This window comes from Pseudophryne corroboree, chromosome 5, assembly GCF_028390025.1.
Source record: "Pseudophryne corroboree isolate aPseCor3 chromosome 5, aPseCor3.hap2, whole genome shotgun sequence".
NCBI classification, from domain to species: Eukaryota; Metazoa; Chordata; class Amphibia; order Anura; family Myobatrachidae; genus Pseudophryne; species Pseudophryne corroboree.
In genome coordinates this window covers 135186435-135211628 of record NC_086448.1, presented here as the reverse complement: position 1 = coordinate 135211628, position 25194 = coordinate 135186435, and the positions used below count along the sequence as shown (strand labels likewise).

Below are 25194 nucleotides of genomic sequence, written 5' to 3'. Positions count from 1 at the left end.
AGACAAAGCGTCCTCCATGGATTTCCTCCATGTTTGTGTCTGAGAATCAGATTTATCCAGCCTCTTAGACAATAATGCCACGTTTGCATTCAATGTACTCAACATATTTACCCAATCAGCAGTCGGCTGTGCCGACAGAGTCATTCCCAAATCTGTCTCCGCGCCCCCAGTAACTTCCTTCGAGGAGGAACACTCAGCCTCAGACATGTCGACACGCAGTACCGACACACCCACACTCACACCGGCCAAAAGGAGACAGACCCAAAGGGAAGCCTGTAGAGAGAACACAGAGGGAGTATGCCAGCTCACACCCCAGTGCCCATATACTACTAAATAAATGCTGTAGTCCCGCTTAAATTTGAAATTTTTTATACTGGCGGGGGGTGCCCGGGCACCGAATATGCCTCTTTTGCCAGTTAAAAGACCCTCAGTAACTTGCTGCCCAGGGAGCTTCCCCCAGCGCCCTGCACCCTGTGAGTGCCGTTGGTGTGTGGGAGCATGGAGCACAGCGCGACCGCTGCGCTGTACCTCCGTTACTGAAGTCTTCTGCCGTCACTGAAGTCTTCTGTTCTTCTAATACTCACCCGGCTTCTTACTTCTGGCTTCTGTGAGGGGGGTGACGGCACGGCTCCGGGAACAAGCAGCTAGGCGCACCAAGTAATCGAACCCTCTGGAGCTAATGGTGTCCAGTAGCCTAAGAAGCAGAGCCCTTAAATCAGAAGAAGTAGGTCTGACTTCTCTCCCCTCAGTCCCACGATGCAGGGAGCCTGTAGCCAGCAGGTCTCCCTGAAAATAAAAAAGTCTAACATAAAGTCTTTCCAGAGAAACTCAGTAGAGCTCCCCTAGTGTGTGTCCAGTCTCTCATGGGCACAGAATCTAACTGAGGTCTGGAGGAGGGGCATAGAGGGAGGAGCCAGTTCACACCCAGTCAAAGTCTTTTAGTGTGCCCATGTCTCCTGCGGATCCCGTCTATACCCCATGGTCCTTTTGGAGTCCCCAGCATCCTCTAGGACGTAAGAGAAATCATGTTATACCACACAAAAATCTTTTTTCTAATAAAACAAATTAAATTATCTGCCCTAAATATTATCTCATTGAGCTAAAAGCTAGATACACTTTAGTGTAGTTTTATTTCTTAGTAGTTCTAGTTATAAGTATACCTACAGTATAACCCACCATTTTCTATATACTACCTAATAGAATTTATATAGCACTGACATGCCCTGAGGCTCTTGTCACCTTCAGTGGGTCAGCCATAGTGGCTCCTCTGTCTACAAACCTACCAATGTCATCGTATTCTAACAAAGTATCAATGAAAACTCTATGCGTCTCTGAAACCCGTTGTCATCGGCTTTGTGATGAGAGAGGGTACCGATTGTAGACAGATAGCAAACTATGGCCGGCCCACCGAATATGGCAAACTCTTCAAGGGCAAGTAAGTACTGTATTCATTCTGCTTGAACATTTATATAGAAATCTCTTACAGATAGAATAGGTATTATATCAATCAACTTCTATATCGCAGTTATCAGGAACATGCTATTAAATGATAGGTACGATGCAATGGCCAATGTATACACTTTTTAGAAGGTTTGATACATTTCACTCTTAGTTTGCCAATGTAACACCTATCCTATCTCTAAGAATATATTGGTTGCTTTCGGCTGTTCAATACTGGTATTATTACCAGCATTGTTGATGGATACTTGTGATACCCACCGAATGGGAATCACACTTGTATTAAAATAGGGTCTTAGATGTACTGCCCCATGCTCAAACTTCTAAGCAGCCCCAACAACTAGTCAACAGGTCAGGAGCAGGTCACATGACCAGTGTCAGGTGATATGGTGTGAGACAGTTACAAGTGGGTGACCAACTGTCAGAGGGAGCTGTGAGGTGATGGTGCTGAAGGAAGGGGCTGCGCTGTCTGTGTGTCCTGGCAGTGTTGACAGGCTACTTTACCATCCAGTGAAGCCTTGGACAGTAAAGTAAAGTTATTATTTGCTTCTCTCTATAAAACCTCTGTGGGCCTCTGGTGACAGTGAGGGAAGGAGCAGTGCAGGGCCGGCGAAGCAGTCATGTTCTGGTGATGACATTCTGGAGGAGCAGTCCACTCCAGATTGCAAGCCGCGTGCGAAGCCCTCACAACAGCCCCAGCATAGAGAGAGACTGAGAGAGGCGGTCCATGAGGTGGCGTTGGACTCGCATATAAGGTGCAAGCGACAAATTACAGCTGTAAGCAACTGGAGAGGTATACTGAGCACACCATTGACACAGTCCCACTGTACCTCCGTGTAGGAGCACTATTAATCCAGCTAAATCACCTTTAACTTGTATCAATAAGTGCACTTATTACAGAGACTTAAATTAGAACAGCTAGTACAAACACTGCAGTGTATAAAAATAATACGGTGCACCCATGTCATGTCACAGCACAGGGACAGCGGCAGCCGTCAGTCTTCATAGGGAGATTATCGTAAACGCTTAGTTTACCGCCATCTGCATTTCTGCCAATAATCATAATTTCTGCAGGAACTCACTATAACAGCAATTATTCAATCAGTTTACTGTGTCTTAATAACTTGGATAATTAAGCTATCACTTACGGCCAATAAAAACAGGAGTCTAACATTAAATAATCTCTTCGTAAATGGCAGAATTAACAAGAGAGAATATTCCTATGCCACAAAAGGATTACAAATAGTTCTTACAACAGTGTAACTATTATCTGCAGATAAGAAAGGAAGGACTTCAAGCATTAATAAGTAATAATGTTAACAAGAGTCCTCATGTATCACATGAAATATTCTATCTGACACTAGGAAAGTGTACCCAAATGTACTGTATTGCACAGACAGACTTGAGGACAATTGTATAAACTGCAGAAAACAGTATAGTATTTGTGCAAAATTGAAGTCCATTTTCTGAAGTGATACTATTGCATATATTCACAAAGTTCTACAAATGTTTATATTCATGGTTACAGATGCTCAGTATGATCTAATGAGTTAAATTTGGGTACCTGCTTATCGATAGTAGAAAGGAGTCAGTACGACTAGGAGCAGTTTTATAAAAGAGTGTATTAGCTTTTGAGTGAAATACATTGTCACTATTGGAAACTGATGTATTGCATTGTAAACTGTTTTTGTGAACTAATGTTTTGCTCAATTTGCACAAAAGTTCATTATCATAATTGGTGTTCTAATAAATTGACACTTAGAGGCAAATAAATAAAAAGAAATAGTTTATTCTGTCACAGTCATCATTCTCACCTCTCTGCAAAGAATTGGACACAGGGAAGTCCTAAGAAAGGAACAAGGTAACATCAATAATACGTACCTGGGTGTCACAATTGGCGTCGCACGAACAGGATACGAACACAACATGTCATCTGATGAACAAGCTACAGGGGCGTCAAATACTCATTCAACAATGGCCAGCATAAATCCAATTACATTTCCCTATTACTTTGGGGCCCAATGGCTTCCAACATATAATGGAGATGTCGAAGGTTCGGAAGGGAACACCTTAACAAACTTTAAAAACAAAATGAAATCAATGTTCCGCTTATACCCACTGAGTAAACAACAGCAAGTGGAGATCCTGATAGGGCAACTGAAAGGCACAGCTCTGAGAGAGGTGACTTCCTGGCCAGCTGAAGAAAGACAAACTGTAGGCCTCATCCTGAACCGATTAGCTACCACATTTGACAAGAGAAATTTGTCTCAACTTAAGTTGGTCTTTTACTCAAGAAAGCAGCAGAAAGGAGAAACACTGCGTGACTTTGCACTCAGTTTACATGAGTCACTTCGAGCACTACAGGCCATTGATCCAGCAGAAATTCGACCAACAGATGAAATATTGATTAATCAGTTTATAGAGGGTTCCCATGGTGAGATAGTGAAGGCGTATTTACGCCTCCTTCAGCTACAGTTACCAACTAGTTCATTTTTATGTTTCAAAGAAGCTGCCATTAAAGTGGTAGGTACATTACAGAGGCAAGAAATGTCCTGTCCTGATATGTTGGGGTACAAAGAGAAGAAATACCCTCCAGAGAGCACAATGCAGGAAATCATAGATCTGCACACACAGGAAGAAGCTGCTGTACAGGGTGCTCAAACGTCAAGGACTGATCTATTAAGTATGATAGGGGTTCAAGTCGCTGAACTAACCCATGGAATAACTGAAATGTCACAACAATTGTTGTATTTCATGCAGCAACAAGAAAAGTGTAGAGGAGAGACAAACTGGAGCATTGATGAAGGACAGCCCAGTGATGTAAAGCTTCATCCTGTTGTCCAGAATGATATTGAAGTTGTTGCAATGCCGGCTAGAGATTCAGAGTCTGAAGTTAGTGAAAGAAAAGTTATGGGGAAAGTTGTTTGGTTTAATGTGCAATATGGCTATGGCTTTATAAATCGGCATGACACCAAGGAAAAATTATTTGTACATTATACTGCCATAAAGAAGAACAACCCCAATAAGTATTTCCGAAGCCTGGATAGAGGAGAAACAGTTGAGTTTGATGTTGTGAATGGAGAAAAAGGTCTGCAGGCAGCTAATGTAACTGGTCCTGGTGGTGTTCCAGTGCAAGGCAGCAAACATGCAGCAAATCACCAGCATTATTGGCACTATTCACATCGCAAAGGTCCTCTCCGTGACTATCAGCAAAACCATCAATACAGTAAAGTTGGAGAGGAGCGTGAAGAAGCAGAAAATGTGTCAGAAAATGCAAATCAACCACAGCCTGATTGGATGAGTCACTACCCACAATACTGTCCAAGGAGACCATATGGACGCAGACAACAATCTCCTGATGTTCAAAGTCAGAGTGAATTATTGCAAAGAACAGCTGATCATGATTTTGAAGAACAAAGAAAATGGATACATCAAAACCTGCAAAACGTTATCAGACCACAATTTCCTCAAGAGCCACTATATCAGGGTAGACCCAGAATGGATGACACCCATTCAATTGCGGTCCGCCAATGTCAATCAAGGGTGTGTGCTACAGATTGTCCGGAAGATACTGAAAGAGTTACCGACTCAGCCATAGCAGAGAGGTTGGGGTTCCCTGAACATAATTGCCTGGATTCTGTCATGCAAAGGTTGAATTCTACTCTTCCAGAGGAATCATATAATGTAGTGAAAGAGCCCTCGATTTCTGTTCCTTCAGAGCATAAATTCACAAACAATGAATATACTGACCTGAGCTCCAGTGAGATAGCATTAATTATGCAGTAGGTTTTGAGAAAATCAGTAAGGAGGAACATACAGTAGGTGCTCCATTTATTCAGCATAGATATTAGTCTGAGAATAGATGTTTAGAAAAGGTATTGTTCTTATAAATATCAGATGTACGTATGTTCTTACCTCATGTTCAAAAGTTGAATAGCTAAATTGTTTTCCTTGTACAAAAATGTGAGATTGTTCTTTATTGGACTTTAAATATTGCCTGTTGCGTGAGGACACGCAAAATTCAAGTGGGGTTGTATGTGATACCCACCGAATGGGAATCACACTTGTATTAAAATAGGGTCTTAGATGTACTGCCCCATGCTCAAACTTCTAAGCAGCCCCAACAACTAGTCAACAGGTCAGGAGCAGGTCACATGACCAGTGTCAGGTGATATGGTGTGAGACAGTTACAAGTGGGTGACCAACTGTCAGAGGGAGCTGTGAGGTGATGGTGCTGAAGGAAGGGGCTGCGCTGTCTGTGTGTCCTGGCAGTGTTGACAGGCTACTTTACCATCCAGTGAAGCCTTGGACAGTAAAGTAAAGTTATTATTTGCTTCTCTCTATAAAACCTCTGTGGGCCTCTGGTGACAGTGAGGGAAGGAGCAGTGCAGGGCCGGCGAAGCAGTCATGTTCTGGTGATGACATTCTGGAGGAGCAGTCCACTCCAGATTGCAAGCCGCGTGCGAAGCCCTCACAACAGCCCCAGCATAGAGAGAGACTGAGAGAGGCGGTCCATGAGGTGGCGTTGGACTCGCATATAAGGTGCAAGCGACAAATTACAGCTGTAAGCAACTGGAGAGGTATACTGAGCACACCATTGACACAGTCCCACTGTACCTCCGTGTAGGAGCACTATTAATCCAGCTAAATCACCTTTAACTTGTATCAATAAGTGCACTTATTACAGAGACTTAAATTAGAACAGCTAGTACAAACACTGCAGTGTATAAAAATAATACGGTGCACCCATGTCATGTCACAGCACAGGGACAGCGGCAGCCGTCAGTCTTCATAGGGAGATTATCGTAAACGCTTAGTTTACCGCCATCTGCATTTCTGCCAATAATCATAATTTCTGCAGGAACTCACTATAACAGCAATTATTCAATCAGTTTACTGTGTCTTAATAACTTGGATAATTAAGCTATCACTTACGGCCAATAAAAACAGGAGTCTAACATTAAATAATCTCTTCGTAAATGGCAGAATTAACAAGAGAGAATATTCCTATGCCACAAAAGGATTACAAATAGTTCTTACAACAGTGTAACTATTATCTGCAGATAAGAAAGGAAGGACTTCAAGCATTAATAAGTAATAATGTTAACAAGAGTCCTCATGTATCACATGAAATATTCTATCTGACACTAGGAAAGTGTACCCAAATGTACTGTATTGCACAGACAGACTTGAGGACAATTGTATAAACTGCAGAAAACAGTATAGTATTTGTGCAAAATTGAAGTCCATTTTCTGAAGTGATACTATTGCATATATTCACAAAGTTCTACAAATGTTTATATTCATGGTTACAGATGCTCAGTATGATCTAATGAGTTAAATTTGGGTACCTGCTTATCGATAGTAGAAAGGAGTCAGTACGACTAGGAGCAGTTTTATAAAAGAGTGTATTAGCTTTTGAGTGAAATACATTGTCACTATTGGAAACTGATGTATTGCATTGTAAACTGTTTTTGTGAACTAATGTTTTGCTCAATTTGCACAAAAGTTCATTATCATAATTGGTGTTCTAATAAATTGACACTTAGAGGCAAATAAATAAAAAGAAATAGTTTATTCTGTCACAGTCATCATTCTCACCTCTCTGCAAAGAATTGGACACAGGGAAGTCCTAAGAAAGGAACAAGGTAACATCAATAATACGTACCTGGGTGTCACATACTTTCCATGCTACACATGCTTGATACTAATAGGAATTGACAGTATGGTTGCAATGTTTGTTTGAATGATTGAAAGTATCTTTTTCCTGTATTAAGTATCTGATTAGCAACATTGTATCTCCCCGTCCTGCTCTCAGTTAGCACAGCCTATATTTAAACAGGCTACACATTTTTCAAATAATGTTTTCAGCTGTGTAAGGTGGAATATTAACATACGATACCAGTGTTGATTTATGTACAGTATATTATACCAACCATACTCCACCACTTTTTTCAATACCAGGGTATTGGGGTGCTAGTAGTTCTCTCATTGGCTGCGCTGGCCATGTGCCATCAGCCAAAAGCTGAAACGAAGTTACACACCATACATACCTTGCAGGGGCGGAACTACTGGCGGGGCAGGCAGTGCATTGCACTGGGGCCCCGCCGCACTCAAGGGCCCACAGCCGCCGGCCGGCATTACATGAATGAGTCACAATGACCTATTGTATGTCATGCCGCAGCCGCACACCAGCGCTCCCGTGACCCGCCCGTCATCCGCACACGAAGGAGGGAGGAGGGTCCGTCCCTCCCTCCCTCATATACAAACAGGTCACAGTCTCTCAGTGAAGGAGAGAGCCGCAGCAGCGCTTTGTTACTGGTGGAGGCGCTGCTGCTGCTGCTGCTGCTCCTCTGCTTCACTATAGGCTGTCTCTGAGAACAGCCTATAGGGAAGCAGAGGGGCAGCAGCAGCAGCGCCTCCACCAGTAACACAGCGCTGCTGCGGCTCCCTCCTTCACCTCCCTCCTCCTTCTTCTCTACTGCCCGGGAAGCTGCACCGAGGAGCCTGAGCCAACAGAGAGGGTAAGTATAATTCTTCTTTCTTTCTTTCTTTCTTTCTTTCTTTCTTTCTTTCTTTCTTTCTTTCTTTCTTTCTTTCTTTCTTTCTCTTTCTTTTTTTATTTGTTGGGACTGCCTGCCGCAATGTGTAAAAAGGGGGGACTGCCTGCCGCTATGTATAAAAATGGGGAATCTGCCTGCCGCTATGTATAAAAATGGGGAATCTGCCTGCCGCAATGTAAAAATGGGGAATCTGCCTGCCGCAATGTAAAAATGGGGAATCTGCCTGCCGCAATGTGTAAAAATGGGGAATCTGCCTGCCGCAATGTAAAAATGGGGAATCTGCCTGCCGCAATGTGTAAAAATGGGGAATCTGCCTGCCGCTATGTATAAAAATGGGGAATCTGCCTGCCGCTATGTATAAAAATGGGGAATCTGCCTGCCGCAATGTAAAAATGGGGAATCTGCCTGCCGCAATGTAAAAATGGGGAATCTGCCTGCCGCAATGTAAAAATGGGGAATCTGCCTGCCGCAATGTGTAAAAATGGGGAATCTGCCTGCCGCAATGTAAAAATGGGGAATCTGCCTGCCGCAATGTGTAAAAATGGGGAATCTGCCTGCCGCAATGTGTAAAAATGGGGAATCTGCCTGCCGCAATGTGTAAAAATGGGGAATCTGCCTGCCGCTATGTATAAAAATGGGGAATCTGCCTGCCGCTATGTATAAAAATGGGGAATCTGCCTGCCGCAATGTAAAAATGGGGAATCTGCCTGCCGCAATGTAAAAATGGGGAATCTGCCTGCCGCAATGTGTAAAAATGGGGAATCTGCCTGCCGCAATGTAAAAATGGGGAATCTGCCTGCCGCAATGTGTAAAAATGGGGAATCTGCCTGCCGCTATGTATAAAAATGGGGAATCTGCCTGCCGCTATGTATAAAAATGGGGAATCTGCCTGCCGCTATGTGTAAAAAGGTAGAATCTGCCTGCCGTAATGTGTCAAAAGGGCACGCTATCTGCCGTTATGTGTAAAAGTGTATGGTGTCTGCCGTAATGTGTAAAATGGGGACGCTGTCTGCCGTAATGTGTAAAATGGGGACGCTGTCTGCCGTAATGTGTAAAAAGTGCACGCTGTCTGCCGCTATGTGTAACGAGGGCACGCTGTCTGCCGCTATGTGTAACGAGGGCACGCTGTCTGCCATTGTGTAAAAAGTGTATGCTGTCTGCCGCTATGTGTAACGAGGGCACGCTGTCTGCCGTTATGTGTAAAAAGTGCACGCTGTCTGCCGTTATGTGTAAAAAGGGGAATCTGTTCGCTGTAAGGAGTAAAAGGGTCTCTACCTGGTGTAGTGGTGCTACTGTGCGGCGTAATTTGAAGAATGGAGACTACTGTGCACCGTTTTATGAATTGGTATTATTTTGTGGACACACCCCTTCCCCACGAAGCCACGCCACTATGTATTATTGCGCGCGCCTACGGCACGCACTGCCCATGGGGTGGACTTGGATGGGATGGGGGGGGGGGCCCAAAGCATTTTGTTGCACCTGGGCCCACCGCTTGCTTGTTCCGCCACTGATACCTTGGTACTATCTTTTCTTTCCATTGGCTGGTATCAGTAGGGATCTCTCACCCCGTATTCAATGCAACAGCAAATACGGAGCAGCAGAACCCAGAAAATACCTAAAAGCCTTGCCTGTCTCTCTTACACGGACAACTAACAACTGACACAAATTATCAATTTTGGCTGAGGCCTAATTATAATTATTTGAACCTGTGTACATTATGTTGTGTTTCATGTCTGTATGTTTTGTGTGTCCATATTTCGCCTTTTAGTATGCTTTTGGAGCTAAACTTACTTCAATTTTATACTGTAATAAAGAATAAAAGCTAAGTTTTATTATATTCCCATGTCCATTGTATCCAGGGTGTAATTCTGTAACAGAAAAGAGTGCCCCAATCTTGGAGAGTCTTATGCCGTGTTCGGGCGGTATTTTTCAGTAACTGATCTTTTCTCTCAGGGAGCACCACCAGCCTTTCCAGGAGTTTATACGTCTTGTTTTTTCTGGATCTGAATTTGGTTATACCTACTTTGTGATATTGTCTGTATGCATAAAAATCTGTGCAGCCAGTACACTCTCTATTTCCTATTGGCTTATTTGTGTCTAATCATCTTGAATACACTTTTCATGCATTGTTATACACTTCTATTCTATTCATTCATTTGAACAGTATCCTAATTAACACATTTAAAACCCATGTAAAAATGCTTAAAAGCATATTCGCATTATTTTGCCTTTTTGTTTTCAACTCATAGTGCCGGATTTAATGAAGTCCAAGTTGGTCAGAGGTGCAGATTCCTGACCGAACTTGGACATTTTGTTAAAGTGACAATCATTTACAAGGCATGGTTTTCCCTTGTACCTGGCTGCTACTTTAAAAAAAGAAAACATCTGAGTTCGACCGGGAACCCGCACCTCCTGCCAACTCGGACTTCATTGCATCCAGCCTATAGTTCCATTAATATGTTAATATGTTAGTTCCTGTAATATGCAGCAGTAATTAAAAGCAAAAAAAACCAAAAACAACATCCTGTAATTAAATTTCAGTGTAATTATCTTTCTTAAAGTCTGTTAAAGCCCCCATAAATGTAAATGTTAATAAAAAAAATAAAAAAATTGCCAATTCATTTCTATTTTCTCATTTAGGAGCATATTCAGTATTCTAATAGTTAAGTTTTTTTAACTAATTCTTCATTGCTCCAGTGTGGAGACAGCTGACCCAAAGCTGTCCCCGCAAATATTTTTACTGCCAAGTCTGACTCATACTGCACATGTGTGACAGTGGGTACATGCATGCACGATCTGCAGCGGAAGGGGCCGTGCAGTGGCGGAGGGATCTGAACAGATCCCTCTTTGCAACCGGTACTTCTTCCAATAGGTAAAGAGTGGGGTGCTGAAATAAATGTTATGTGAAGACAGTGAATGTTCCCACAGTAAAGCTCTGAAAATATTTTATTTTTAGTGCTTGATGTATTTAAGTCTTCATACTAATGTATGGGGACAGTGGGCCAGATTGGGAGTGAAAGGTAAGAAAAAGATATCCATGATATCTCCTGCGTTACCTTTTTAATGAATGGCACTGATAATTTATACATAAGTAGGAGAAAATTTTAATTTTCGCCTGCTTTTGTATACATTAAGTGATGATGAATAGACCTTTAAAAATAATATAAAATTTTTGAATTTAGAAGAGATTTTATAAACGCTTCTGAGATGTTTGATGAACTGTATACTGTTGTGATCAAGTTGTGGAACATTCCAAAAGTGAGGTGTAAAATACAGAAACAAAACTACTTCACAAATCATTAAAAAGATACAAGTAAAATGGAACATATTTCTAGACGCCAAGACATTTTATAGTTATACTAGCACAATGATTCTTGGCGCACCGAAAAAATCGTAGGGGGAGGTACTGTAATAACTGCAGATAAAAAAGCTTCTTCAGGAATTTCATCAAACAACAGGTTAAATCCATTGGATGGTGGGGCAGCAGATTAATTCATATACCTATTTTTTTTTGTAGTAGAGATTAATTAAATCAGTTAAATATCTTATGTGAATCAATTTCCAGTGAAACAATCTACAAGTTCTACTTTTGTTCCACCACTCCCCAGAATGACATTACGCGCTGTGGTTGTTTGTGGAACCTACAGTTTATGAAAGAGGTGGAATGTTTTGTGCATGCGCGGGTGGAAGCATTTAGCAGGAGTGAACAAAATGCGAGAGATCTTGAAACTGTCATTCATCTCTATTTCATTTTAGTAACACAAACATCTAAAGAGACTAAAATAGACAGACGTGTTCAGTGTTCCAGGGAGGAGCTTAAACTGATTGTACCTGGAGGGACTATAGACAGACCTGTGTACACCTTGAAAAAAGTGAGTGCAGTCCCACTGAAATGTAGCTGATGCAATTGTTATGATGATGTACCCCACCTCCCGGCTGTCGGGATGCCAGCAATGGCATTGTAATCCTATGCAGGATGATGGTGCTGGCATTCTGAACAGTGTCGGGATTCTGGCGTCGGTATTTCCACAGCTGGGTTCCCAACTGCCGGGATCCTGAGCGGATCCCCTTATTTCAGTTTGCATGCCACATAATGTTACTCATGTAGGCAGCTATGGTAGTAGCTGTGCTATACTAGGGGACACCAATTATTGGGATACTGTAGCTGTTCCAAGCTGGATGTAACTTTACCTTTTCAATCTTACCAGATCCATTTGACACCAGTAATGGTAACAATGGCACCATATTATACAGCTAAACAGGCACAATTGCTAGCACTATACAGTGGATATAGGATCCCATTCTGCTGGAAGACACATGCAGGCTATCAGTAACTGGAGCTTAGAAAGTAGACCTTAAAGTAGGAGCAAGATGAGGATAACATTGATTGACATATGGTGGAGGATCAAAGAGAAAACAATTGCAGATGTCCCAGGTGGATGAAGACCTCATCAAATGATTTAGAAGCTGAGAAAGGACGAGTACAGTTCTATAGAAGACAGAGGGAAATTCCTATGTATCCACAAAAATGTCCCACACTTCTGCAAATGAACAATCCTAAGGACGCGGGTGTCCTGTCTGTTTTCTCTCTCACCCTCTCATGTCACAGACACTGCATTCACTGTATTCATAGTTACGGTATTTCATAGGACTACTGTCAAAGAGGATCCTATTTGGCACTATTTATTACATGCTGTGTGACCTCATTTTTAACATCTACAGTATTTTGCTACATTACATGTGCATGTGTAATACACTCGTGTGCCAGAATAACTGAGACAGAAGCTTCCATTCCTAGTACATGTCACCACACTCCCACATTAAATGGCATTTTCCGCAATTGAAGTGCTATATCTAGGCAGATATCTCCGCAATTCTTTGACAGATAATTAGCAGGAAAGATGGTGGCATATCACAATTTAAGCATCTTTGAACGGCTTGAAAGTGCCAGAGAGATGGGTCACTCCATCTCTGACATCAACACAAAATTTTAATTTTCACTTGCAACAATTTAAAGAGTGTGCCGTGACTACACAACATCAGGAAAGATCTCCAGCTTGTGACACTGCCAATGAAAAACTCTGGATGATTGTGCACAGCGTTGACTTGCACAACCATCATGTGATGTTGCTCTATGGCAGTGGTTCCTAACCTCGGTCCTCAAGTACCCCCAACAGTTCATGTTTTCCAGGTCTCCTCACAGGATTGCAAGTGAAATAATTTGCTTCACCTGCGGGTCTTTTAAAATGTGTTAGTGAGTAATGAATACACCTGTTCAACTGCTAGGTGACCTGGAAAACATGAACTGTTGGGGGTACTTGAGGACCGTGGTTGGAAACCACTGCTCTATGGGGTAAAGGAGCTGATGACCCATTCTGGTCCCATTGTTGACCGTACGGCACAAGTGTTTGCACATCTCCTGTGCTGATGAAAACCCTTATTGGAGCAAGATGACTGGAAACATGTAGCCTGGTCCAATGAGTCATGGTTCAAACTATTTTGGGCAAATGTACGAAAACCCCACAAGGTGATGTGCCACTTATGCCAACAAGGGACAGTACAGGACAGCTGTGGCTTTGTTATGGTGTGGAGTGTGTCAGCTGGCATGGTTCATGACCCATGATACATCTGAAGACATCACAGATCGGCACATGCTATGTAAGCATCCTTGCAGATCATTTGCACCTGTTCACATCAAGTATTCACTTGGATGGGAACGGGCTCTTTCAGCATGACAATGTACCACCACACAGGTTTGTATCCACCAGATTATGGCTTAAGGAGCATCCCAATAGAACACATATTGGATGCTGTTCAACATGCCATCAATGGCAGGGTTCCACCACTGGTGAATATTAGGGAATTGTGGACAATTATTCAGGAGGCATGGTATGCACTATCTACACGGTAGTCCAGAGAGCTTGTGGAGTCCAGGTGTCTCAGTTTTTCTGGCAGGAGTGTACTTTGACCAAGTACGAAGCTTTGGTTTAAAATTGCAGTGAGAGTGTCATGTCTTTTACGTATGAGAAATGTGGATTGTCCCACATTCCCTCCTGATGCCTATATTATAATTTATAAATCAGGCGGTATTTCCAGCAATCCTTATTGATTGTTCTAAAATATGGGAAGTTTTAGTGGCAACTGCCACATACATGTTGTACGGGCAGAGGAATTTCATTTTCTTTGGTGTACAGGTCACAGATAATCCTTATCCCTTTCAATATAAAAACTGTGATAATGAAGTATCATTTCCTTTCTATGAACACAACAAATCAGCCATGTGCACTTGGTGAGACAAATGAGCTAGATGCTACAATAGCTTGCTTAACCCATACATGACTATAGATTGACTGACATTGAAAAATAGCAGTTATATTAGTATGACAGTGTTTATGAAGTCTAAAGCCTTGGCTACTGGGCCACCAATTGGATAGCCCAAGATAACTTATTATAACTTCAGAAATAACGTTTTCTTTCCATACTTGTGATTGTTCTACTACATACAGTAGATAGATCCTGTCATTTTTGCTGTTAGCCACTATTTCAATGAAATGTATTAGACAACATTGGATAAAGTGTTCTGCAAGATGTACTTTTCAGTAGAGATGAGTGACTCGGTTTTGGCTTGGATCTTCCCGTTACGTTTGGCTCCAAGAAAGAAGCAGCAATTTCCGATAGGAAGCTCAGCCATGATTCCATCAATCAACTTATGTCATTTGTATTTTCAGGCCAGTTCATACTTGCTTACTTTTGAAAAGCATTTCAGGCAGACTGTGAAAGCCGCACCCAGGGTGCAGTTTTGAAGAGGACGTGTACTGCTCCATCTGAGAGACGCATTATTAAATAGACTTAAGGGCCCCTTACAACTACTGCGACATGTCCAGCTGACATGTCACAGGCGATCGCTGCGATCACTCCAGCAGCCTCCCGGGCGGCAGGATCGCCCAAGATACATTGTATGCTGTCCTTTTGCATACGATGTATCTTGGGCGATCCTGGGCGATCCCAGCCATGCATCCAGGTTGGACCTGATTGAGCAGCACATTCAATCTGGAGGATCCGATACGATGCTCACGGGGCCGCGCATCGGATCGGATACACAGCCAAAATGCCCGATTTCACCCAATATATCGGCCCGAATGCCCGAATTGGGCTGAAATTGGGCATAATCGTTCTAGTGTATGGGGCCCTTTACAACCAAATGTAAATGAGTCCAAAGCAGTTACATAGTTTGACATATACACACACACACACACACACACACACACACACACACACACACATGTACATGTATTCCCCTCCCTGTAAATGGCCGACAGACTGCGCATGCACAAGAGTCCCTGTGTGTGTTTATTCATACATTCCAATGGTCTAATTGCATATTGCAATGTGATTTTGGCACTAATATCACGCCCAGATAGCACTGCAAATGCAATTATTGATAAATGAACCCAGAGCCATAAATTGGCTCAAATGCACCCTGTGTAGCTCCACCCACTGAACGCACAGCATCATGATGTCACACCTGTGAAGTCATGATGTTGAGCACAGGAGGTGGAGCAGCAGATCAGTTAAGTGCAGCACTAAATGGGGTGTCCTCAGGACACTCCATTTGGCTGAACAGTCTGGAGGGTGCTAGTTTGGGGCAGCGAAAGTGCCACCAACAGAGCCCTTGTGCACACCCCATGTTGCACACCCCTAGTTATGGCCCTGCATGGTCCCCCCAAAAACAGTGACAAAGATAAAGAGGGCAGAACTGTTCCTGAATTTGGCCACGCCCATATCCTAAATTTTATCACAAAAACATGTGGCCACATACCTATACAGGTGCCTCTAACAATAATACATTGGGCTATTGAAGGACCTCCTCCCTTAGCAGCAGCAGATCTGGCTCTAGATCCCACTTGATGCAAGCCTTGAAGTATAGCTTTAAGATTTCCACTAGGCCTTACCCCCTCTCCTGGAACCGGGGAAGTTTTATTGCCGCCGGCTTCCAGACACAGCTGGGAGCACTTGTTGTCACCAGAGGCTCCTGATTCATCTTTAAAACTATGCCCTAATTTCCCTGCATGTCCCACCGTATGACAACATGGGGAAGTGAAGAGAAAATAGCGTACAGCCACGCCTCCTCAGCTCACCTCCACCAATGGGAGGGTGGTGAGGGTACAGGGCGCTGCCGCAGGTCTAAGCACTACACAATGATCAAAATATCTTGCTAGTGCTGACTGAAACAGTCGGGCATTTCAGAATGCCCGACTAACGGATCAGCACTGATTGGTAATGGCAATACACAGTACAATGATCTGGCAGATCAGCTGATATCTGGTGGATCTGCCAGATAATTGTAGCGTGTATTCCTAGCCTTAGAATTAAAAAGAAACGACATGAGTTTCACATCCACTTTGAGTTATTTACTAACACTGCTTAAAGTTGCAAATCCCATAGCAAGTCAAACATCTGCTTCAATTGTACAGTTTGCATTAGATAGATATTTGATATCTGCTGCAGAACCCTTATAATAAATGGGAATGCACCAAAAAAATTGTGACAAGCATTCAAAAGCGTACATTTTTCAGAACCCAATATAAAATCCTTTATGAAAACCTCAAGCAAACATTGAAAGATAGGACAATATATAATAAAAGTTGCTCACTCCCTGGGTAAATAAACACAGGAAAATGTGGAGAAATTGAGGGCAAAATATGCCAGAAGTAGATTAAACCACAATGCTGAGGGCTGGCCTTCATGTCAATCAAAATTGGGTAGCCAATAAGGTTTTTTTAGAGGAATGGTAAAACATCTCCCTCACGGGATGGGAAGTCAAGCTTAGTAGGAGGAGCTGTATACCCATTATTCTGGCTGTTTTTCAGCACTTGGGCGGTAAACCATTGCAGCTCACGTCTAATGGGCCCTACTCATTAGACGATGTGCCGCCGAGGTGCCCGACGGCCGAAACGGCCGACGAGCGACCCGGCGGCGGGGGGGGCAGTGACGGGGGGAGTGAAGTTTCTTCACTCCCCCCGTCACGCGGCTGCATTGAAGTGCAGGCAAATATGGACGAGATCGTCCATATTGGCCTGCATGCACAGCCGACGGGAGACCAGCGATGAACGAGCGCGGGGCTGCGCATCGTTCATCGCTGGAGTCTCCACACTGAAAGATATGAACGAGTTCTCGTTCATTTATGAACGAGATCGTTCATATCTTACAGAAAATCGGCCAGTGTGTAGGGCCTATTAGTTTGGTTGGGTGTTTGCTGTGTCCTTTCTTTGCCACCATACATTTTTTATTTATATATAGCATCTTTAATTAAAATATTTATGCAAGTAAATGTTGTTCTTTTTTATGTTATTTTTAACATAAGTTATTATTACTTTATTTTGTGTGTAGTATGTGGTTGACACGGGGGTGTAGGGGGATGGGGGGAGTTACCCTTCAGCCGCTTGGGAGTTTAAATGCTCAATACACTGATTTATAAATAGGCATAATAAGTGGGTGATATTTTATTTAAGGACAGTACTTACACTGGTTTTGAGTACATTTAAAGTATTAAATTTAATTTTTTCAGTAGTGACACAATATACTGTAATCCCAAAACAGTCTGAATTTAGCTTGGAGAAACCAGACTAATAGATATCAATGTGTGTGGACTCAAGAGTGTTGACATCCAACCGTATTGAATAGTTCCTTTTACAGAAAATAATGCAGACATTAATTTCACCTGTCAGCAATCCAGAGATATCAGTCAACATATGTATTACATGACTCATTTATTGAAAGGCTTGTATAGCAAATATTTTGGGTCTCGCGGCGATTATAACATGTAACAAAAAGTTGTCCATAGCATTTACACGCTCTATGTCCTTTAAGAGATTTCTGGTACAGGCCGGTGACCCATAAGTTTATATTGGTAGAGCGGTTTAACAAATCAAACTGTCCCATACAAACATACTGCAGCAAACCAGATGTACGATGGATCTCTGAGGAATATATACAGCTCCAGTTGTTCTCATATTGTAAATTCCTAGAGACAGGAATGTTCTGCTCTCAGATACTGTCTAGTTAATCAGCATAAATTAGATTATTTGATCCACAAATGAAAAATGGATAACTAAATAGTAAAATTAAAAATAAATCTGGCAACAGAGCCTGAATAATTTTTTATTCAAAACAGTATGGTAAAGCTGAATGTAACAAAAGGAAAAGTTGATTTTTATAATGTTTTGTAATTATAATAATATACAGGAGGCGCAAGGTATGGTGTTTGCAAACATAATACATAAATGGCATTTGCAAAATTATAAAGGTCACAAAGTTTATCGAAAACTGATAAATGGGAGAGAATACTGGAGAGAAAAAAGGAAGAGGGGAGGGGATACAATATATCACAATAAATCAGCACTTGGACCACAACAAGAAGAGCAAGTGGGGTGGTTTATATGACATTCTGCAATAGGTAGCACCTATCCTTGTGTATCAATGCCTATTTCCCTATAGGCTGTAAGCATGCGAACAGGACCTTCCAACCTCTATGACTGTTTGATATTACCCATTTTTGTGCTATAATTGTTGTTTGCAATTGTAAAGTGTAACAAAATATGTTGCTCTATTTAAGAAAACTGTTAATAAATAATAAATAATGTGGGACAGGGTGTCTTTGTGCACTTCAGATCTGTCAGCATAGGTCTGCTGACGGTGGGTAACTGGCGATGACTTACTATGGGAATAGATTCAACAGTAAAAAGAGTTTGTATTATTTCTACTATTGGCCCCCTCCTTTCTGATTTGTGACTTCTGTCTGGATCATCGGCCCTTTGTGCTCCTCCTATCGAGAGTCATCTATTTCTTTGACAAGCTGTCCATGTTTTACTAAGCGGATGTAGCTATTTCTTTTTTTTATAAACATAAAAAGTTGCATATTTCTATTTTTAAACCTTTACACAGTAGATACAGTCATTCTAAAATAAATAGTAGAGCGCATTAATTAAGCCATACCCAAACGTTACGATTCTCACCAGGGGTTAAAGTGGGGGGGAACGAGGTGGAACTGAGTTCCACCACCTGTAATGGTAGGGGGAACTAGTTCCACCTCCTCCATTGCCCTGCACAGTAATTCCAACAGAAAAGCCCACACCATCATCTGCGTCAATCGATGATACAGACGGCACTAGTGTTGCTGATGAGCTGCAGCCACCTACTCCTTCCTCAGGTCCTGGTGCCTCCATGGTCTTCCTCCATGAGTTCCACCACCTCACCAGGACCACTTTAAGCCCTGATTCTCACAGAACAAACTACCTATAAAAGTGAACATAATTATTCAGCATAGCCTAATAGGTGAGACGTCCGATCACAACTAAATGGAACAGGGTTTTGCAAATCAATGTTGTGAAGATCTGGACAGGTCTGGGAAATGACCTATGTTGTTGCAATATTTTATTTCTAATTTGCAATGGTGGTACAGTACAGTAGGCATGTGTAAGGAAAACGTGCGCTACAAGTCACAGCTATTTTTTATTGCTGTTAAATTACGCCATAGTTGCCTACACTCCCTCATTCTGCAGGAGACTCCCTGAAATAGTAGCAATCTCCCTGACTCCCTGAATAGTCCCTCAATCTCCCTGATTGCACCTTACCCCCATTATGTAGCTGTTACATTCATACATTCAAATTGGAGCATCAGTGCCATTTCCCTGCATTAGTTATGACTACATGCATTTTAAATAAGGTTTCTTGTGGCCACTTACAGTATATGGAGCCTCTTGTAAAACACAATACACAAATAAATCCTGTAACATATCAGTGTCTTTTCTTCAACAAGTAGATCTTACTAACTTTGGGGCTCATTTACATTTGGATATAAGTCATTTTTATGACACGTCTCTCAGAGGTAAGTAGCAGTACACGCCCGCGCTGATAGGTGTTACTTTCACATCTCCCTGAAATGCTTTTTCAAAAGTAGGCAAGTATGAGTTACGCGTGATAACTCCTGTCTCCTGAGATTCTCTGGACAATTGATGCTTTTTGCCAATGAACATCTGTAAACAATAAAATAATTAATTTATTAGTATGAATGAATCAGGGCTGTAACTAGGTGTGTGCGAACGGTGCCTTGCCCACAGCGCATGTGCAGTGAGGACACACCACTCACAATCCACCGAATGGGTGCCGGTGTGTGTGCCTGCACTGTAGATTGCAGGCAGTGCAGGGCACACTGTACACCCGTGTGCTTCGCCCCCGCTCCCTTCTCTCCTGTAACAGAGAGTCCAGGTAGCGCTACTGTTCCTTGCCTGGCCGCAGGCAGAGGTAGGGCATCCCCACACCCACTACTCCTCTGCCGCCAGTCACCGCGGGAGAGCATCCCCACACCCCCTACTCCTCTGCCGCCAGTCACCGCGGGAGGGCATCCCCACACCCCCTACTCCTCTGCCGCCAGTCACCGCAGGTGGGCATCCCCACACCCCCTGCTCCTCTGCCGCCAGTCACCGCAGGAGGGCATCCCCACACCCCCTGCTCCTCTGCCGCCAGTCACCGCAGGAGAGCATCCCCACACCCCCTACTCCTCTGCCGCCAGTCACCGCAGGAGGGCATCCCCACACCCCCTGCTCCTCTGCCGCCAGTCACCGCAGGAGAGCATCCCCACACCCCCTACTCCTCTGCCGCCAGTCACCGCAGGAGAGCATCCCCACACCCCCTACTCCTCTGCCGCCAGTCACCGCAGGAGAGCATCCCCACACCCCCTACTCCTCTGCCGACAGTTACGGCTCGGCCGCCACTGCAGCAGCACCTGGAGCCGCCGTCCGAGCAGCCGCTGTCCCTGGTACTGGAGCCAGGCTGCTAGCCCTGCACAGAGCCTGAGTGATCTGAGGGACTATCCAATTAAGAATTTAAAAAATAATAAAGAAATGAGAAAAAAAAGATACTAAACAACATTTTAAGCAAATACATAGATATTAGATATACGTATTAGATAGATACTGAAGAGTGTTAGCTCATTACATCATTAGATACATTAAGGAACTTGTACCACCTCTGTAACAATTACAATAAACGCTTTTGAAATTTATATATTAATATCAAAATGTGTTAAGCACTATTGAGGGAACCAACATTATCTCCACTACCTTAAAGGAATCCAGAGGGACTAAAGGAAAGGGCAGTCATTTTTGGGGACTCTGCTGCATGGATGTTTCCTTGCCCTCCCTACACACTGGCCGATTGCCAGCCGAGGTGCCAGCCGATGCCCGACGGATGACCCGGCGGTGGTGGGGGATGACGGAGAGGAGTGAGGTTTCTTCACTCCCCCCGTCAGCCAGCCCTATAGCCCTGCATGCTAATATGGACGAGATTGTCCATATTGGCCTGCATGCATAAACGAGCCGGCACCAACGAAGAACGAGCGCAAGGCCGGGCATTGTTCATCGTTGGTGCATTCATTAATGAACGAGATCGTTCATATCTTTCAGTGTAATCGACCAGTGTGTAGGGTCCATTACTGTATGCCTATTATCCATTTTCTTTCTTGAGGGGTATATGTATAAGAGTACCTGCAGGGGTATTTTTTATGCAAGAGCATTTTCCATATTGAGATACAGCAATATAGATGGCCTTTTAATTTTGGAAATCTAGAAGTCTGTATCATATGCTTTATGGCCAAGTGGTCTTAAAGTAAGGTGTATAAAATTCAACTGGATTCTTCTGAATTTTACCATCTGCCATGTATAAAGAAGGTAGCAGAACCTCTTATTCATTTTTCTTTCTATTAAAGTCACCAGAGTGGATTTTTTTTTTAATTTATGACCTAAGGGGTCTATGTACCAACTTCCTCCCTCCCTCCCTGCTTTATGTGCCAGCCTCCCTTCTCTCCTGCATCCTCCCTCCATGCTTCATGTGCCAGCCTCCCTTCTCTCCTGCATCCTCCCTCCCTGCTTTATGTGCCAGCCTCCCCTCTCTCCTGCATCCTCCCCTGGCCTCCCTCCCTGCTTTATGTGCCAGCCTTCCTTCTCTCCTGCATCCTCCCTCCCTGCTTTTATGTGCCAGCTTCCCTTCTCTCCTGCATCCTCCCTCCCTGCTTTATGTGCTAGCCTCCCCTCTCTCCTGCATCCTCCCCTGGCCTCCCTCCCTGCTTTATGTGCCAGCCTCCCTTCTCTCCTGCATCCTCCCTCCCTGCTTTATGTGCTAGCCTCCCTTCTCTCCTGCATCCTCCCTCCCTGCTTTATGTGCTAGCCTCCCCTCTCTCCTGCATCCTCCCTCCCTGCTTTATGTGCTAGCCTCCCTTCTCTACTGCATCCTCCCTCCCTGCTTTATGTGCTAGCCTCCCCTCTCTCCTGCATCCTCCCTCCCTGCTTTATGTGCCAGCCTCCCCTCTCTCCTGCATCCTCCCTCCCTGCTTTATGTGCTAGCCTCCCCTCTCTCCTGCATCCTCCCTCCCTGCTTTATGTGCTAGCCTCCCCTCTCTCCTGCATCCTCCCCTGGCCTCCCTCCCTGCTTTATGTGCCAGCCTCCCTTCTCTGCATCCTCCCCTTGCCTCCCTCCTCCACTCACTGCATGCTGCTGTCTTTGGTACCTGGATAAGAATAGAGTGTGGGGCGGGCATGTGAAGCACGGACACTGTCTGCATCACCTGCTGGAGCGAGAAGACTGTCTCTGCTGCCAGGGCCACCACCGGTCCTCTGCGGCCTCCCTCCCTGCTTTATGTGCCAGCCTCCCCTCTCTCCTGCATCCTCCCTCCCTGCTTTATGTGCCAGCCTCCCCTCTCTCCTGCATCCTCCCCTGGCTTCCCTCCCTGCTTTATGTGCCAGCCTCCCTTCTCTCCTGCATCCTCCCTCCCTGCTTTATGTGCTAGCCTCCCCTCTCTCCTGCATCCTCCCTCCCTGCTTTATGTGCTAGCCTCCCCTCTCTCCTGCATCCTCCCTCCCTGCTTTATGTGCTAGCCTCCCTTCTCTACTGCATCCTCCCTCCCTGCTTTATGTGCTAGCCTCCCCTCTCTCCTGCATCCTCCCCTGGCCTCCCTCCCTGCTTTATGTGCTAGCCTCCCCTCTCTCCTGCATCCTCCCTCCCTGCTTTATGTGCTAGCCTCCCCTCTCTCCTGCATCCTCCCTCCCTGCTTTATGTGCTAGCCTCCCCTCTCTCCTGCATCCTCCCTCCCTGCTTTATGTGCTAGCCTCCCCTCTCTCCTGCATCCTCCCTCCCTGCTTTATGTGCTAGCCTCCCCTCTCTCCTGCATCCTCCCCTGGCTTCCCTCCCTGCTTTATGTGCCAGCCTCCCTTCTCTCCTGCATCCTCCCTCCCTGCTTTATGTGCTAGCCTCCCCTCTCTCCTGCATCCTCCCTCCCTGCTTTATGTGCCAGCCTCCCGTCTCTCCTGCATCCTCCCTCCCTGCTTTATGTGCTAGCCTCCCCTCTCTCCTGCATCCTCCCTCCCTGCTTTATGTGCTAGCCTCCCCTCTCTCCTGCATCCTCCCTCCCTGCTTTATGTGCCAGCCTCCCCTCTCTCCTGCATCCTCCCTCCCTGCTTTATGTGCTAGCCTCCCCTCTCTCCTGCATCCTCCCTCCCTGCTTTATGTGCTAGCCTCCCCTCTCTCCTGCATCCTCCCTCCCTGCTTTATGTGCCAGTCTCCCCTCTCTCCTGCATCCTCCCTCCCTGCTTTATGTGCCAGCCTCCCCTCTCTCCTGCATCCTCCCCGGCCTCCCTCCCTGCTTTATGTGCTAGCCTCCCCTCTCTCCTGCATCCTCCCTCCCTGCTTTATGTGCTAGCCTCCCTTCTCTACTGCATCCTCCCTCCCTGCTTTATGTGCTAGCCTCCCCTCTCTCCTGCATCCTCCCTCCCTGCTTTGTGTGCTAGCCTCCCCTCTCTCCTGCATCCTCCCTCCCTGCTTTATGTGCTAGCCTCCCCTCTCTCCTGCATCCTCCCTCCCTGCTTTATGTGCTAGCCTCCCCTCTCTCCTGCATCCTCCCTCCCTGCTTTATGTGCTAGCCTCCCCTCTCTCCTGCATCCACCCTCCCTGCTTTATGTGCTAGCCTCCCCTCTCTCCTGCATCCTCCCTCCCTGCTTTATGTGCTAGCCTCCCTTCTATACTGCATCCTCCCTCCCTGCTTTATGTGCTAGCCTCCCCTCTCTCCTGCATCCTCCCCTGGCCTCCCTCCCTGCTTTATGTGCCAGCCTCCCTTCTCTGCATCCTCCCCTTGCCTCCCTCCTCCACTCACTGCATGCTGCTGTCTTTGGTACCTGGATGAGAATAGAGTGTGGGGCGGGCATGTGAAGCACGGACACTGTCTGCATCACCTGCTGGAGCGAGAAGACTGTCTCTGCTGCCAGGGCCACCACCGGTCCTCTGCGGCCTCCCTCCCTGCTTTATGTGCCAGCCTCCCCTCTCTCCTGCATCCTCCCTCCCTGCTTTATGTGCCAGCCTCCCCTCTCTCCTGCATCCTCCCCTGGCTTCCCTCCCTGCTTTATGTGCCAGCCTCCCTTCTCTCCTGCATCCTCCCTCCCTGCTTTATGTGCTAGCCTCCCCTCTCTCCTGCATCCTCCCTCCCTGCTTTATGTGCTAGCCTCCCCTCTCTCCTGCATCCTCCCTCCCTGCTTTATGTGCTAGCCTCCCTTCTATACTGCATCCTCCCTCCCTGCTTTATGTGCTAGCCTCCGCTCTCTCCTGCATCCTCCCCTGGCCTCCCTCCCTGCTTTATGTGCCAGCCTCCCTTCTCTGCATCCTCCCCTTGCCTCCCTCCTCCACTCACTGCATGCTGCTGTCTTTGGTACCTGGATGAGAATAGAGTGTGGGGCGGGCATGTTAAGCACGGAGACTGTCTGCATCACCTGCTGGAGCGAGAAGACTGTCTCTGCTGCCAGGGCCACCACCGGTCCTCTGCGGCCTCCCTCCCTGCTTTATGTGCCAGCCTCCCCTCTCTCCTTCATCCTCCCTCCCTGCTTTATGTGCTAGCCTTCCCTCTCTCCTGCATCCTCCCTCTCTGCTCTATGTGCCAGCCTCCCCTCTCTCCTGCATCCTCCCTCCCTGCTTTATGTGCTAGCCTCCCCTCTCTCCTGCATCCTCCCTCCCTGCTTTATGTGCTAGCCTCCACTCTCTCCTGCATCCTCCCTCCCTGCTTTATGTGCCAGCCTCCCGTCTCTCCTGCATCCTCCCTCCCTGCTTTATGTGCTAGCCTCCCCTCTCTCCTGCA

General features: G+C 45.2%; 2 protein-coding genes across 4 annotated transcripts in view; one reads left to right on the top strand and one right to left on the bottom strand.

The window, feature by feature from the left end:
* Positions 1-25194, bottom strand: part of HDAC9 (histone deacetylase 9) — a 1168275-nt gene that overhangs the window by 693920 nt on the left and 449161 nt on the right. The gene's annotated exons all lie outside the window — the stretch shown is intronic.
* Positions 1715-12861, top strand: LOC134927378 (uncharacterized). Of its 3 annotated transcripts, none has more exons than XM_063921744.1 (3): positions 1715-5775; positions 11778-11893; positions 12230-12861. In XM_063921744.1, the coding sequence occupies exon 1, from the start codon at positions 3385-3387 to the stop codon at positions 5242-5244; it is 1860 nt and encodes a 619-aa protein (XP_063777814.1). In that variant the 5' UTR covers positions 1715-3384; the 3' UTR covers positions 5245-5775; positions 11778-11893; positions 12230-12861. The 3 variants fall into 3 exon arrangements, with proteins under 3 accessions (XP_063777814.1, XP_063777813.1, XP_063777812.1); XM_063921743.1 differs by having other exon boundaries at positions 1715-6022; XM_063921742.1 differs by having other exon boundaries at positions 1715-6038.

Coding starts and splice junctions, on each gene's coding strand:
- LOC134927378 (XM_063921744.1), top strand. CDS start 3,385: ATGTCATCTGATGAACAAGCTACAGGGGCGTCAAATACTCATTCAACA.